This window comes from Echinococcus granulosus (assembly GCF_000524195.1).
Source record: "Echinococcus granulosus chromosome Unknown EG_S00005, whole genome shotgun sequence".
Classification (NCBI taxonomy): Eukaryota; Metazoa; Platyhelminthes; class Cestoda; order Cyclophyllidea; family Taeniidae; genus Echinococcus; species Echinococcus granulosus.
In genome coordinates this window covers 1,586,915-1,604,934 of record NW_020170385.1, presented here as the reverse complement: position 1 = coordinate 1,604,934, position 18,020 = coordinate 1,586,915, and the positions used below count along the sequence as shown (strand labels likewise).

The 18,020-nt window shown below is 38.8% G+C and overlaps 1 protein-coding gene across 1 annotated transcript in view; it reads right to left on the bottom strand. All coding sequences in view use genetic code 11, as the record gives it.

Moving 5' to 3' along the window:
• Nucleotides 1-17,432, bottom strand: part of EGR_01429 (hypothetical protein) — a gene marked incomplete at both ends in the record, with an annotated part of 25,646 nt that extends 8,214 nt beyond the window's left edge. The window contains 11 exons of the mRNA XM_024490678.1: nt 28-100; nt 2,003-2,041; nt 2,505-2,722; nt 5,274-5,357; nt 12,210-12,463; nt 15,342-15,427; nt 15,629-15,737; nt 15,770-15,896; nt 15,954-16,130; nt 16,164-16,236; nt 17,381-17,432. Of these exons, the coding sequence (XP_024355002.1) occupies nt 28-100; nt 2,003-2,041; nt 2,505-2,722; nt 5,274-5,357; nt 12,210-12,463; nt 15,342-15,427; nt 15,629-15,737; nt 15,770-15,896; nt 15,954-16,130; nt 16,164-16,236; nt 17,381-17,432 (1,292 nt within the window). The remainder of the gene's footprint in view (nt 1-27; nt 101-2,002; nt 2,042-2,504; nt 2,723-5,273; nt 5,358-12,209; nt 12,464-15,341; nt 15,428-15,628; nt 15,738-15,769; nt 15,897-15,953; nt 16,131-16,163; nt 16,237-17,380) is intronic.
• Between the last annotated feature and the right edge of the window lie 588 nt (nt 17,433-18,020).

Sequence of the window (18,020 nt, the reverse complement as noted above, 5' to 3'; positions counted from 1 at the left end):
TTCCAATATTTCCACACTCACACATACATACGTTGCCACCAAAATGTTAAGGGATCGTTTTCGATGGGATTTTCTGACACCTCGAACATTTGTACTCGATCTAAAAGACAGTGGTGGGTACAAAGAGGCATTCATCGAGATCCAATTATTGTCTTGAACCAAATGACCGTAGAGAGATATCCTCAGCAGGACATACCCACTTTTGTTAAGTCCATTGATACAAAAGGCATTGTGGACTGTTACTTTTATATGCACAGTGACTCGCCGAGACGACATTTGTAAGTATAAAAATGGCTGGATTGCGATTTTGTAAGGCATTTGTATCAAATTATTCTTGAAAAGTCTTCATTCGAAGTAGACCAACGCTGACGGGTGACGATCTTCGGTCGCCCACGCTTAGACGCATAGCTGGCAAGCCACGTCATAAAAAAAACTAATTGAAATTTAGTTTGACGGCTGTCAAAACGTAAGCTGTCAACGTCTCTTCATTCGTATTCAAGAATAGCTTGTTAAATAATCTTTTGGAAAAGTACTCGCTCCAGAGTAGAAAACGCAATTGAGCAACGTAACATCTGTTTTTGAAAGTTATGGATACAAGCAGAGTAAGAATGCAAAATTATTGGAAAAGCCCTTGATGATTTACATTATGCCGAAAAACCTGCTTTACCCATATTGCCAACTTTAAAATTAATTGAAATTTTACGGTATGATGATGATAAATGCACACAACGGGCATAAGAAACTGGGCAGATTTCTTTGGTTCCCCTTTCACCTCAATAAATTAAAATGTAGAATAAGTGGCAGATTTGATAATAAAAGTAGTGGAAAAATCTGCTGGGGCTTTTATTCCCTAAGAAGTAGTTAAATTGCTAATCGAACAGGATGAATTAATCAAAAGGATATTTACTGGTATAAAATAACCAGAACTTTAAAACCACTTAAATTGATAAATGAATAAGTCCAAAAAGACGAAATAATGCAAAGGTTACTCGCCCTTGAAGAGCAAGCGATGGCAAAACAACGTTGACGTGTGAGGGGAATCCATTTTGACCTAACAAATAGCAGCAATAGATGAGACGCTCTGATTAGTAGTGAGCAGCTAGTACTCAGCCAGTGTTCTGTCCGCCAAACCAACACCACACACAGACGAACGAATTCCGAAAGGCAATACGGGAGATGACAAGGAAATACAGTTCATGGAAGGGAATAGACAAAGAAGAAAACCGTGCAAGGCTAGCAGGCACTTCGCATATGAAAATATGCAACTTGGAGCAGTCCACTACTTTGTCCTCAACTTTTTTAGTCTTATCTACGCTCTTCAACACTTACACGCTCAACGGATAGGCAAGAGTCGGAAATGTTAAAATAAATCGCAATAAACGCGTTAATTTAAGTGCATGAAAAAGGAGAGCACTTACGTGCGTGCCTGGCATGATTAATGATGTCCGCCTAAAATGCTTAGGCCGACCAAAGGTCTTTAAAAGCATGGTTACCTAAGACTTGAATATGATCAACAATGCGTCGCTAGTAAATTGACAAATTTAGTCAAAACTTGAATGCCTAACTATGAAAAGGATGCCACAGTCGATAGAAATGTTAGTCTTCGATTGACGTTTAGATTTGTAACAATCACGCGACTATGGGTAAAATAGTGATAGTTGTAGTACAAGTGATCAGCAGAGGGGACAACAAAGATGCGAATGGAAGGTAGAAAGAAGGCTCAAGGAAGGTTTGACGACGATAGCAGGAGCCCACAACTGCTACTAGCCTCCTCAGTCTCTTCAAGGGAGTCAGAATTGTCCAATACACAAAAGCTTATGAGGATCACTAGATTCATAGCCAAATTAGGACACGAAGCTTATAGGCACTATAGAAATACCTTGACCGAAATCAGTTTCAGCCGGATAAGTGAGTCATGTGAGCTCAAGACTGCCAGCGAGTACTCAGAGAAAAAGCGTTAGTAAATTACTGGGACGATTACGTCAATTTGGAGCTAACCTACCATCTTCCATCCAATCCGAAGGCATAGATGACATAGTATCTGCAAAAGTAACAGTAAATACATGTAACAGTTGTGGAGAGATGTGCGAAACACATTCAGGAAATGGGCAAAAATTAGTCTAAATGACAATAAAGAGCAATTAAAGCTTACTGCTTGGCTCGCTTTCCTTTTTATTTAATCTGATCACCGATTTTACAACTAAAAGTTGAACGTAAAAATAAAAGTTTGGAGGAAATGAATCTTGGCCAATCAAACATAACAACTGCTTATATTCGATAAGTTGCCCTTGAATGACGAAACCGTAGTAATTAGCCGCTTTAACGAGCTCAACGTTGCTTCAAAGAAACCTAAATGATTTAGTGATGAGCATAAGGGTAGTTTACATGCCAGATTAAATAAGTAAATCAAATTTTATGAACAAGGTAATTGTCTATTAGACAGATCCACTCTATTCAATTTGCCATAACATTAGGTGGTAATGAATCAACTTGGACAAACGTACTTGGGGAAGAAGTGGGTAAGTTTTGTGCACGTGAGACGGACTTTGGCATGTCCGATACTGGAGATTGAGAACAAGTAGCACTTGGATTCCTCCGCAGAAGGGACCGAATACCATGTCGACATTGGAAAGGTGCTAGGGATTTCGATTTGGATGCCGGGGGAGGGGAGGTGATGATAGCGGAGGTCAGTCCACCACTACTCAATCGCCAATTCTGATTTCTTCAAAATAATAAGTAAAGGTAATATTTGCAATGTGACATAAGCTGATTCAATTCCCCAATGCGGACTATCGCAGAGATGTGGTAAAACACTGAAGAGGCTCTCAAATATGATAAAATTCATGCAAATCAACCTCACGTAAAGGTCGAAGAGAGTCAGGAAAGAATCCTGGAAATAGCGCTTCTCAAATAAACGTGTGCACTGAAGTGAGTACTTTACAAAAAGGTGATTTGGTTTGAACCGATGGGTCGTATCGACAACTGGACCCAATAGTAATTTGGAGTGCTAAAACATTTAAATCGAGACAATAGAACTGTGCCCACAATAGTGAAAAACGGTGAAGCATCTGTAACACTACGACTAACATCAATGGTCTAACAGATGCCGTAAGCGTTCCAGTAAAAGGAGGGTTCGCGAGAGGTCCTGCCAATTTCACATGGAACGATGCACTTTAAACAACGCTTAACCAATCCCCTCCCCTTACCATCACCGCCACCACCACCTTGGGAATGATGCCGTGTGACCGACCGCGTGGAAGGAGAGAACGCAAACAGGTCAGTACACACATCTGCACCATGACTCCAATCTCCAGTTTTAAGCCTTACCACCCACCTATCCACCTAGTCAACCTCCTCCCATTCCTCTAAGAAGAAATCTAAATACCATTAACAAGAAACAACTGGTGCACTCGCATTAGAGGACCAAAGTTGAACACTGAAAGTGATCTCCGATGTGGTGCAAAGTGCTAATTTGTGTGAACCACTCCTTTCAAAGGCTCAACTTTTCTACAATCAGTGGGTAGGAATTTTCCTGTATTGGCGAAAACGAGACTGCAATCTTGCGTACCGGATGACAGTTTATACACTATAATTGACAAAAAAATAAGGAGGCGAGTTGCAGCACTTACGGCAAAGTCAACTCATCTAAAGCGCTTTGAGTTGCTTCGAAGTACTACGTGAAAACGATTGACAGAGACGCGAAACTAGTGGTAAATGTTACCACCAGCATGAATTGGAGCCCCCTGACTAAATCGGTACCACAATTTCAAATGATCATCGATAAGTTATTTTGCAAAGACCAAAATCTCATCATAAAGTCTCAATTCTGAGAGAAAAATGGTTGGTCAATGCGGCAAATGCTGTGGAGCATTCGCCTTTCATCGACAGAGCTTTAACGATGAGATTTGCCGTTGCTCAAGGTAAGTGACGACCGGATATGCGGCATTGAATTTTGTACATTGAAATTAAAGGACTGATTTGGAAAGCCAAATGAAGTTTCAACAGGACAAAGTGTTTTGGCGAAATTAATACGGCGATAGCCCGGACATTTACGCTTCGGACTTCGCAAAAATTTCATTGGAACCTAACCGATCTCAATCGCGATTTTATCACAAACCTGCGAAATTTGCAAATTCCCAAAAAAAACCCTGTAGAAGTGTTTATGGTTAATTTCTGAAGTAATTTATGGCTTTTTTATGCTTTTAAGTGTAAAGTCGATAAGGAAAATCCATTGGGAATCCCATTATTTCTCGAGAGAAAAGTTGGATATGCGAAAAACAGTTCAGTTCCTCCAAAACTCGTTTTTCAATCAAACCGTTCCTTTTTATGTAAATTATGTGTGGATGTGTGTGTATGGGGCAAGCAACCATTAGGCGAAACTGGATTCTCTTTTCACAAAAACCATTTATTTCATAAAATGATATATTAAGCTAGCTTTTCAATGGAATTAAAGTGTTTCGGGTCATATTTAAGGGTTATTTTTAGAACTAGGTATTTATTAGCATTTTTAGTGACTTGTACCAAACATTCACAACTTTTTCCATATCCGCGGCAGGTTCCGGAATTTAGCCACGTTAAAGTTCGTGGCATTACGGTACAATAGTCTAAATCGTAAATTCGTTTGATTAAAGCAGTATTAGAAATGGAAGACACCGAGGGTGGTATTATGGAAATGTTTACAACAAGCACTTTCACAGGCTGCCAACAAAACTTAAACGATGCGACTGCGAAAAAGCTGTTCCTACCGCGGGGCAGAGGTATCAACTCAAAAAAGTACTTGGCGATAATCTAACTCAGGTATTTAAATCAAATCGTAATTTAATTCGTTTTATTGAATACGCAAATTATCCTTTAAAACGTGGAATTTTCAAAGTAACTTGAAAGAGACTGTACTTTGAAGTTTGACCTGCCTACACGGCATGGCCAAAAGGTGATAAAAGGGTCGGTACGCGCATACAAGTGTTTCCGCCGATTTGCTCCTGACGACCATGAAAAGGCTATTAATGAGGAAATGACCCGGAAGAAACCGATTAATATCGAGAGCGAGTCAAAAGCAGACAAAAAGACCTCCAGAAGATTTATTGTGAAAGTACTGCGACACGCATAAGTCTAATTAAAAAAGGCAAATTTAAATCAACTCAATGGGTAAATTACTAAATAAACCAATTTCCTGATGGGATTCATGAGTGGAGTTTGATATATTCCTAAGATCGGGGAGAGTTTAGCGTTCCACCTACCTCTGAAGAGGCGGACTCCCATTGGAGATGACCTACCTGGGTTGCGTTGGGTCACGCTGGTGGGGCGACTTCTCCAAACATCGTGAAGTGCCTCGCGGAGAAGACACTAATTTCATAGATCTGCAATGCCGAATGAGCACGTAAAATGATTTTAAAAGAAAATTAGTGTAGCTTTCTGGCTATAGCCCTTCAAATGCGTCGGAATGGTGTCAGAAGTAGCAATACTTTTCATCGAAACATTAATGCAAGAATAAATTAACCACTTTAAGCAAAGTTCGCAAGCTACTCAGAGAGGTAAAAATGTGCCGTTTTTAAATAAGGCAAAATACGATAATTATTATAAAAACTGATCTAGGTAAATAAAATGTTATAGTGATAATTATGATATTACATTACAAACCTGACTGGGTCAATAGGACTAAGTTTTATCCTGCGTCAAAGTGACGAAAGATAAAACTTTAAATTCCGCCAAATACATCTGCAGCTATTAGCCACCCGATTTGATGCCCTTTAAAGTGATTAAGGCACAATCAAGGTGGGGAGGGGGACGAAACAATTCGCAAGCACTTTAGGAAGGAGGAAATTCCATCCTTTGATAGCTAGGATTACCTGTTGCTTAATGTCATTTACTGACATTTCTTTATTTCCAACTCATACTCAACCTTCACCGTGAAGAATGACGAACTCACAAAGCATGCCAAAGATGTGTAAATTAGGATCATGAGTTCAAAGTTAAAAAGGAAATGGTTCGATCCCGGGGAAGCCATCGCAAAAAAAGCTTATGTGACTAAAAATGTGAATGAATATGTTGCCTCTAGCTTTGCCAGGTAATCGCACCGACCATTCAGGTGGATAATGCACTCACTTTGCACGGTACATAAATTGTACCGAGCATGAAAATCTAGTGCTAATAAGTGACATTGTTAAGATAAAACTATCTTGAGGCATGTTAATTATGCATGAATACAATCAATAAGGTGTAAATGTCTTCCTAAAATAACTTAGATGAAGAATTTTGAACGCAGAACAATATAATAGAACTTAAAACCGACATGATGCAGGAGGACCGACCGAACCGCATCCGGCGATAACTCATGGATGGTATACTTAGCCCTTGCATGCGCTCATGCACGCAGTGTTGTGTCAACAAGATGACGGAGCTGCCTACTAGGAGATCGCACTGAAGGTGAAATACTCACGCGAAAACAGCAAAGACAGTCGAGAAAAAACAAGAAATGGCATGACAGTAGGGTTATATATTGATGAATCATTTGAGCATAATGTATATGGAACACTCCACAGGTTTATCATCAAGCAAAAATTGGGTATTTGTAGCATAGAAATCTCAGAAAAAGGAACAATTTAGCATGTGAATTCCAATTTACTGATATTGGAAATCTTGGCTAAAAGGTAAATACTAGTTAATTAATTACTACACGGCAATATAGCCAATATGAAGACTAGAAGTAAAAAACTTGAGTCAATGCAACGGAATCAACATCTCTTATGTATACATCCGTCTTATCTGCCGTGACAACGTTGATGAGCCTCTAGATGGTTGAACACGTCGATTATTTTAAATTGAAAAAAGTGAATGATTATATGAGGATGGGAACAAAAAATAAAATAATTTGGGAGATAAAATGGAGAGCTATCACTTAAGCACGATTTAACGAAAAACGTGCAAGATAATGTCACTTACAGCCGACCTAGTCGCAATATCTACCTATCTTACCATCAGTGTGTCATCAACAAAACGCACGCATGGCTATCGTCTAGACGTCAGAACATAAATACTAAAAACCGCATTGTAACCCAAAGCAAAGTCCATCGCCAATTACAGTCGAGAAAGTTAGGAAATAACATGAATTACACAGCATTAAAAAGATGCCCTAGTGTTCAACTCAAACAGCAACTGACATTTGTAAGCGATGCAATATGAAATTTTTTAATCCATGGTAAACTTCAGCGATAACAAACAACAAACTCAAATCAGCAGTAGCCGCATTGTAAAATATTCGCTGCAAAACAATACACTTCATTCGATCGCTTCTTCACATAATTTAAGCTAATTGTGCTTCATACCCAAGTTCTGACTAGCGAAATAGTTCACCACAGAATAAAGTAAGAATATTTAACGTATCACAGCAGATGTTAGTGTAAATTAGCTAATTTATTACGAAAAAAACAAATCAATAATAGTAATCATAATAATGTTCTCCAATGTATAAGATCGATCACAAGACGCCATCCAAATGAGCATAAGGTACTACAATGTTCGAATCTACTTTGAGGAAGTTCCCAACGCAATTAGTGAAAATATGAAATAAATTATCTTAAAATCCATATTTATGATGAACAGTCATATTTAATACTAAGGGGCGATTTACCACCGTAAATCCTTTTCTACCTTTTTTATAACAAGTAAAAGAGGAATTACCAACAGTTGGCCATAGAATTGATGGTCACCCATACTTACAGCAAAGTCCAGCGGTTAGTGTTAATCATGAGGAGAATGTACATGCGGTTAAGTATAAAAAATTTCCTACCTGGTTCAAACATAAAGCTGTGATGTTGCCGTAAGGAAAAATTTAAGAATATTATGGCAAAGGGTAGAGAATGAATGAAATGACTGGTTTTCAAGGAAGTTCATGCTGAATAACAAGAAAGTAAGCTTTAGCCAGTCAAACAGTTCGCGATGGTAAAATAGAAGGCATTTTCCTTGCCGTTAGTACTGCTAGAGGGGGTTCGCCTATGGCTAGGTCGAAGTATCGCAGCCACCTCCAAAAGGGAATCATTTCGTTACCAGCTCAGAATGATTAAGATGGCTAGAGCACATTCGGAAATCCAACCTTTCACGGTCGAGACGATGTTAAGTAAATATGAATGTCATGTGCGAGTGCTCAATGAAACACGTCTGAAGAATAGACGATGGGGCAATTTTTTCTGATGTTTAACAAAAGCTTTTATCAGTTATCCTTTCATAGAGAGAACAAATTGTGTAAAGTGACCAGAGTATTTGGTAGAATTAAACCAAAATAACATCATGAAACATTGCAAGTGACCTTGACACAATAAACTGGAGACAGATAAATTTGATATTCATATTATGACGATAAAGGGAAACAGAGTCGCGGTAGTACCCTGTTGTCGGATAGTGATCCCCAGATGATAGTCCAAAAAATAAATCAACACCACAACTTGGATTTATACGAAGGCTAATTTTGCCTCTATAGTCACGTTCATAGTTTTTAGACGCTGATTTAACATAACTAGAGGTGAGGTCATTAGAATATGCCAAACATGACTAATAGCATTACATGGATCTAGTGAAACGTGTGGTCCATGCAACGACTTCAGTAAATTTCAGCTTAGTCACGCGTTCGATTGTAGATGATTCTGCTCCAGACTCTAGTTGACCCCTCAAAAGCAGACGGCGACTAAAAGTACCCACTCACCCCACTTATATGTAAATGAGTTTAGTTTAAACCCTTTTCCACAGTAGCCTGCGGTGTAAGACCTCCGAGAGCATGCAACAGCCTTTTAACGAGGTAATGGTTGCTTGGTGCTTATCTGCCATGTCAGCCATGCCCTCTGAGCGTACTTGTTACATGGGTTAATGCCCGATCTGCGAGCCGTAACTGACCGTAGCATGACTGCTGTATCCTAGTAGAGTAGATTTTTCTGTGAAAATAAGGCACCATCTGGTATTCAAATTTTGAGGTTTAAAGTAACTTTATTGGATTCATTTATAGGATTGCGCCAGCGAAATTGAGTGTACACTGTATCATAATCGTTGCTGCTTTATTTTTACGACTCAGCTCTAGTCACAATTTTCGAAATGAGCTGACGAAGAATAAACCCATCCCTTCACCAGTAGTAGAAAGAAATTGCCGTTACAATCACAACCATTAGACAAGGAATAATACGCAAGTGGTTAAGACTATGTCAATAACCAAACAACTGAAGCTCCTTAAAACACCCAAACTGCAAAAAAAAAGATCAGTGAGGGTATAGATAGGTGTCATCTCATTAACTGGATCAAATGGCGGCAGATAACTTTACCGCAAATTTATCACCCGTAATTTCACGCAAGAAGAAGGCGGCATTATGAAATGGACTAAGAAAAAGACATGGACGAACCAAAATAGGTCAAATACAACGATTCAGTAGGCAAACTAAAGTACTGTAGGATTAGAAGTTTATGAGTTGCAGTATAGTAACATGGAAGTACAAAGATGAATAACTATTGCTTTCTGTAATAAGTTTGACAGTAAACCAGTAACAACTCAAAATATCGACGTTTATAGCACAATCTGAAACAACAGTCCAGATGACTAGCTTTCACACAATCCGAGAATGATTTCACATGTCACGAAAACCATTAACACGTAGCCTTTGGGAAACTCTGATCAAGTGTTAAAAAACGGAAAGGACCTAGTTAGGAAGACGTTAGAAATGGTAGTAACATCGGCAAGCTGACAAAAGCCATGGGGAACGTAAAATTAACCAGTTTGATTATATTGAAGACTACGCACAAAAATATTGCGGCACATTTCCCGACGTCAAAGGATAAACACTTAACCAATAACATGAAATGATAATTGCAACAAAAATCGGACCGAAAAAGGAACTAATGCAAGTGAAAAGGTTTCAGAAGACTACTTATCCGCAAAAACAGTAGAGTGGGATAATAGATCTTAAGGCAAAACTGTATGAAAAAAAATTTTGGACGATGAAAGTGGTACAGCGCTCATTTCCATGTATCGATGACTGATCACCTTCGCAATTAAAAAAGATGAATTATATGCCAAAATTTTGGGAAACTGAAATCAACACACATTTGGCGATTCATCATCCGATGGAAATAGAATAAAATAATCTGAGATCTTCGATAAAACCGAATGGGAGAACACAGACCACAATCGGACAGAACTTGAATTGATACGATGAATTAACCACATATTCGTATAGTCAAGGATCACTGAGCCAGAGGGAAGTCAAAACAGACTCAAAAAACCTTCCGGACACTACTAATTTTCTTGAACGAAAACGGATCGCACGAACTGAAAATGTATTTAAAACCCAAGAACCATTCATTCGAGTTCAAAAACTCTCTTAAGCAAAAAAGGCAAATAAATGTTTGCGAAAATTTACTAAGAAACCCATGTGAAAATCTTGCACATTTTTGAGTGACAAATTAGGAGCAATGTTGAATTGGATTTGATTGATACAAAAAACGTGCACTATTGTGCGGACAGCGCAGCAAAGTCACAGTTTGATGCAAACGTGTGACTAGAGAGAACAGTGCCGTCGCAAGAACAAGCTGGGAACGTGTACGTGAGAAGGTCCCTTATTCGTTGCAAATCTCTGCCATCACGCCAAATTACTAGCAGAATCAAGCGCATGCCTAAACAGCCACGCAAACATTTCAGAGGCCATCTTATCGATGAAACGTGACCCAGAGTTTTTCGGCCTCCGTAAGCTACTATCGACGATCAAACTAAAAAAGCACTGACAATTGATAATAAAAGCCAACTCATAATACGTATAAGTAAAATCTTGAGATATTCACGCGAGCCGTAAACCTTTTTAAGATAAAACTTTCTTCCACCATCGAATTTATGACTGTGAAACAGCCAGGAGGAGTGACAGGACCGCATCTACCCACCTTAGGTATAGCAAATATAACTCAAAGGCAACTTGAGCCGTTCTTTGTTCACGCAAAAGTCTCAAGAGGCAATGCACAACACTTTTGAAAACCCCAAAAGCGTTGGCAACTGAACCCACTTTTAAATACTCCATTCCTCAAAGGAGGATCAAATGTATCAAACAAGTGTTTGTCTTAATTTTGATAATATTTTAAGGCGGTCGCCAGGGTGATTGGGGTGGAAACAGCTCAAAACCCAATTATGGGAATATTAACTCAGCCGCCCTCTAAGAGGAATTGAGCATTAAAAGCCGCATGAAGAGCGGTACATTCATTAGCTGAAAATTTAAAGGAGGCACGAGAGGAGAGGCACATCACAGCAAAGAATACCTGCCGGGTATGTCCACCTACCACTTCTGCTCACGAGTGCAATGTATTTGGTTTATGACACTTTGATGTAACCAACAAGGAACAAGATTTAAAACTTTGCCTCTAACCAAAAAGGTGGCATGAATATTTGCCCCTATGCATTCCTCCCCTCGTAACTCCACCTTCAAATAGCGAATACGAAAATGGTGACGGGCAACCCAGTAATCTCCAGTATGAGTCGTGTTATACTGAAGAAAGGTATCAACAGGTACAAGCAAAAGCAGAAATTACTCTATTTTACAGGTGGTGGCGAAGAAAAAAAAATGATAAGCAAAAAAGACAGTTCAACTACTTTAAAAGTATGTATCATGAAACTGAAAGACGACTTCACGTTGCCACTGAATGGTAAGTTCCTGAAAAATTATGTACGATGGTTTAATGAATAAGCATTGAGTAGGATAATATACGACTCAGTCTCTAGGAAAAAAGTCTAAGAGAATAAAAAGAAACAAATGAAGGTTACTCAATAACTTTTGACAGCCAAAACAGAGCTGATATACTAGACGATTTAAGATCAGTTACATGAAGAGGCTGGGTAGACATGACAATCGATTTCGCTAACCAGTGTCAACGTTTTCAAAAAAATAAATTGCACAGTATCTATTTAAAAACTGGAACTCATACACGTTGCATAACCATGAACCCCCACCACATTAAACTAAGGGGAAACTATTTCTTCATTGCTGATAGCATTTGTAATAAAAACGAATACTAACATCTGAAATAAAAATAGAAGTCTCCGTCAACTAAATTATTTGTCGGCCAAATTAAGCAGATAAATTTTCAATAAAGTAACTTCGATGGACAAAGTTTAGAATTGAAGCCACCATTTGACAATTGTAAGCGAGAAGAGAGGCAATATGGAGATGTTATAAAAAAGAAGAGGAACTTACTTGACGAGAGGAGGATTGGGAAGCGGAGATATGGAGAGCGGTGTTAGGCACTCGACGACTAGAGTCCTCAACTCGTTCACCGAAAGAGGGGGACTGGTCAGGGGGAAGTTCGCACCACAGATAGAAACATTCTCAACAATTCGAGAGCCCAACAGCCGCGAGTCAATGGAGGATTCATCGAGAAAAATCCTCGATATATTTGAGGAAGTTATGTTCAGGTAAAATGTTTTTTGATTCAGGCTGAAAAGACTTATCTAACCAAGGTAAAAGCAAGTGGAGTTTACGATGACCATAGAAAGAGCCACGATGATGATGAAGGTCAATGAACACAAAAATGATAGAATGGTAAGTTAAAAAGTGGGAGTAGTTACTATGTGCTGCGTGCTAATCAATGCTAATCTGGTTTTAGTCTGTTATTTTGTTCCCAAAAAATATCGCAAGAGCTAGCGGCCTACAATTAATCATGGCAGAATCTAAAATGCCGCAATTAATTAAATGCTCAGGCGTGGGAAGCCGACAAATAATGGGACAAATCAGTTCCCAAAATGAATTTAAAATTATATATACCTAAAGAAAAATTGCTGATAATAAAATAAAATCAGTTTAGATGCAAATACCATGACGAAACAAGGGAAATGAATTAACACTGCTGCGGTTTTCGCAATGGTCCAACACTCTTCTGCAAGATTATGGGGCTCTGTAGTGCAAGAGCCCCCACTGCATAAACGTCACTGCTCAATGGCCACAAACAATATCACAGGATAAAGCTAACCGCTATTGAAAAGTAAGTTACAAGCGATCAGATCGTTTGAGGTGTGGAAAGTGATTGTTGGGAAAGTATCCTAGGTGCAAAAAAACCTAGAGATTTCACTTGGCGCTTAACGGTAAAAGGCGAAATTTGAAGGGTGAAAGTGGACTTTATGCTAAAATTTGTAAGGAAAAACCGCAGATTACTTTCCCTATCACAGTTTCAGAAAGCATGATTTAGTGATCAGGAACATTGCTCTAAAAATGGTTGCAACTGGAAAGAAATACAAAAACAAGTCAAAATCAAAACAACGGAGGCCATATCCCAGTTGATATAGCAAACTTTCTACTTTCTAACATTAATTACATATCGTGGTATAGATAAGGTTTTAAATGTGAAAGCAGTACTAAGACGCAACCACAAAATGAATAAATTTGAACACGACCAGAAACTTCGAACCAAATCGCTCCAGGAAACCAGTACATTGCCGCACAACTAACTTATGCTTAACCTGATTTGTCTGGATTGAACCACTGTCCTGCAGACTATAGCCATACAGGAATTGAGTCTGATGATCTCTAGAAAGTAACAGCAGCAATGAAATGCAAATTACGGCTTATTACTTTTCGAATAATTGACACAATTCAGTTAAAATCTCCCATGTCGCATGGAACATACACCCACGGAACAAGGACCACCCTCAAAAAGTGGACTATGCACCAGCGCTTTCTAAAGCGCCCCGCTAACGGACAGCGCAGCTGCATCTGTACCTATTTGCATTTCCTCCTCCACTGTTGCTTCTACGAATTGAAGGAACAACGTGTGGAGTGAGCACGATCCTCAGCGTGAGATGTCGATGGCGTGATTTTGGGTCACGCGCCGCGGGCGACAGGTCAATGGTAGTGATGTGTCCACATTGGAAGAAAGACACCCTTTGGCATTAGCTACCGCCATGGAGGGATTTATGAAATAAGAAAAATTGGCTGACGTACGGAGTAAATCCTGAGCAATAGAATTGACGCGCAGAACGCAATAAATTCAATCTGGGTTCGGTTAAAATACCAACAATTTATTTTAAAATTACGTAAGTAAATATAATAAAACAATATTTTGGCAAAGAAATAATACATTTACAGCTTTCTAACTAGAGGAGAGTGAACTAGTGGGATAGTGCTGTCCTTGAGGTAAGAGCGACCAAGATATGTGAACATCGCTAACCAGGGAAGCTCGAGTAATAAATACGCCTATTCATCGGTCGACATCTGATTACTTTGAGTGACACTAGCAATATCATACCTGAAGCGTCAAAATTGGACAGGTGCGAGCACTTAACCCACTGTGCCGGACCAAAACAAAATATGTGAAATAAATACACCTGGATGACATATGGGATTCATCATGTAAGAGACCAACGGACTGGAGCGCCTGAAAGACGGCATCAGATAATAATGAGACACAATCGCACTAAAAACTGAGGGAAAAAGTACAATCTAATTACCACTACTCTGCAAAATATTTCGATCAGACCTTACTGCACAGCCTGGAAGTAGTTAGGTTTAAAAAGTAGTTCAACGGGTGACTGTATGACTGGGAACCGAGAAATAGATGACGAAGATTGGTTGTAGAAATAAGGACTGACTCACAAGCCCATAAAATACCAAGAGAAAAAGCAAACCATGATTTACTAAATTCAATTTTAGAAACCATAGGTGTAAAACTTAGTTCTCCATCAGTGAATTATTTGGTCAAGTAGGTGAAAAGACGTGTAATCTCTCCGACGCCTGTACCACCAAGTGTAAAGATACATTAAACATATCTTAGAAAAAAGCCAACAAACAAAGAAGTCCAAGAATGCCTCGCTCTGTAACAATGCGTCATCGATTAGTTAAGTCATTATCGCCTATTATGAGACATCAAAGAAAGGGAATAAATGCCCAATTTCCACTCATAGGTATGCAAACACGAATAACCTGCAAACACGGTGGACACGATGGGTAGACTTGGAAAGACTAAGGATGATTGCGAGGAACGTGAAAGGGGATTTGCACAAAAGGTGAAAGCAACTGCAAGCTTTTAACATAAATACGAAGCTAAATCGCAGAAGAGGCACCCATATATGTGAGTCTTGATACCTTGTAGAAAATAATGAGTTCTTCAAGTAACAAACCTAAAATTCTACTGCGTATAAGGTTGAAATATATGCAAAAATTAGCACATGAAAACATAACTTGAAAAAAGAAAGGGTTTTCACAAAAACTTCCAGGCTTTAAAGAATGGTCGTCCTGGAAAAACGTTTACTTTAAGGTATCGCTGCGGCACCATCAATGCGGAAAATGAATGGCAATTAGAATATCAAAAAACACGACGCATAAAGAGAAACTAACCTGCTTAAGAATTAGAATAGCACCCGCACAAAGAAATCTCCTGTACTTGTGAATTGCGTTTTTATCAATGCTGCAGCCGATTTTACCTAAGAAGCATCACGCGCAACAGGTAGTTATGGTGGGCAATAAGTATCAGTTTATAACAATGGTTTGTATGTTCAGATAAAACAAAGTGGCCACAGTTTTATATCAATAGCGTAGATTGATGACTAATTTGGGACACTACAACTGTTTTATTTAATACATTTACTTGTAGTAAAAAAGTACCTATAGTTGTATAAATTTACCTGTTTCGTCCTGCAAAACAGCCCTGGCAATTGGAAGTGCAGTATCAATTTTCTCAATTGTTGCACAAAGCACCGGAACCTTTCCTCTAGGAAAAGCTTTATCCGTGTTCTGTACAGTGGCCAAATCGATATTCCTCTTACTCTTATTATTTTCTCAATAGTGTAGTCGCTGATAATTTTCCAGGATTCAGAGCCAAATAAAGAAACCACCCGATCCCAGATAACGTTGCTCTGGGAGATAGAGAGGTCACAATCCGAAGCACTTTGACTGAAAGATTCATTCGTCGAAAGAGACTAAATATGTAGGAACGAGGAACGTGCTTACAGGAAGTTTGCGTTTGTGAGCGCCTCGTGAATTTGGCTAAAAAAAGAGGCGATATCTTTATCGGAGAAAGGTGGTTCACAAAAGATAGTTTTACAAAACGTACTCCACGCCTGGGTAACATACTCAAAGGGCCAGGAATGCTTCTTCTTCTCCTCAACGATGGTGAGGGTAGATTCCCTAGTTTAAAATGAGCTGAAACAAAGCGAATACCCGAACCGGTAGAACGTCGGGATTCCATTCTTGGTCAGGCATTGGATGTGCACACACTTCAAAGTCCGAAAACCTATAGATAAAGAAAAGTAACAAACCACCTATAATAAGCTGCAACAAACAATTGGTCTATCATGGTGAACCACTACTAGTTTACAGTGACGGTTTTGGGAAGGAATCCGAATAAGAAGGTTACAAATGAACGGAAGGTTGTGACAAATTTTTAGCAACCACACTATGCTAATGCATTAAAAGATGAAAAAAATGGTGACATGAGGGGTTATTAAAAATTTCTGAATCAAATAATTCAATTATGTTATTCAGTTCCTCAAATTCTAGACATTAAATGCATTACAATTGAGTAAGAATGAGCACGTCCTATGACTACAGACTTCCTCATTACAAAAACGTCCAAAACTCATACGAATAAATCAAACAATGGCCAATATTTGGTTTCAATATTGACTTTGTGATCATTGATGTCTCCTTTGCCAAATAAACCAACCACCATTGAAGTTATAAGCAGGTTTGACTTTGTAAACACTTAAACGGTAGTTATCCTATACGGTAGACCTAATTGACAGAAATACTCACGCAAAGAGGCAAATTCATTACACTGAAGGCGAGATAACAAACTGTTGCTGGAAGACGGCATTCGATTATCAAAAAAACGGGACCAATGCCCTCGAAATTACGGGTTTTGTAATTAAAACACTGAATTTGATCAACAACACTTTTTAATATGTAATCATCTTCAGGGATAGCAGACTGCTCAGCATAGAGTTCGCTCACAAAAGTCATTTCTAACATAAAGTGTTGAAGAATACACGACCAGACAGCTCCCACACTCCAATTCACAAAATGGTTGTTTTGGGGAAACAAAGTGCTATGAAGAATTCAAATGGAACCCAGAAAATCGGATTCTATGACCACGTGACTCAGAAACCTAGAAAAGACTCCTTAAACAGTGGCTCCAAATGTCACATTGGAGAAGAAGATAGATAATGATATTACGGGGGGACGGCAAGTCATGGTTAAATACACAAGGCCCGTAAAATTAAAAAACAGAACTAACCACACCACTTTAAGTCGTGGACCTCGAGGATTTTATAGATCGTCGGTTAATTTAAACAAGTGCGGCCAGATGAATGACATTTCATAGCGAGCTAGATGCAAGTGCTTTAATTAAAACTAAGGTATTTTATAAAGCTACTAACCAGGCTGCTTTAAAAAGTGGTCAGAAGTAAAATCCTGAGTTTTTCCGAGCATTGAATTACATGCTCATTAAGCAGTATGACTTCCATTTGCACAAAACTCAAAATTACACTTTTTCAAAAAGCAAAGTTGTGTGAATATTGAGAACCCTTATCATGGTGACATTGTACTTTGACGCTCTTGTTGAACCGCTCGGGCACTTGAGTCTCCGGAGTTTGTATTCATGCTCCACTGCTTGACCTTCGGGCCATGCTAATGGCCTCCCAAGTCTTTGATACATTAATAATATTTGTTTTGCCATGCTACTTTGCCTCATTACGACTTCAAGGAGGAGTAGAGGTGCCGAATTATAAAAAGTAAAATTTAACTATGTTGGCACTGTTATCTACAATCTCTTCAGGATTGATTTATCTGACTATTCATATTCTTCTAGGGGTGTACCAAGGGCCATATAACATCGAATAACTATGTGTATTGAGCATATGCCTGCATGAATACGTGCATTTACATCCAAAGTCACTCTGAAGTTGAGAGATAACGCAGTATCCTTAGCACTATCATTACAAAATAGAAGATACTTAAATCCAAAACCAGCTTGACAAAGTAGGAGCAAAGAAGTAGGCATAATTAAAACCGAATTAT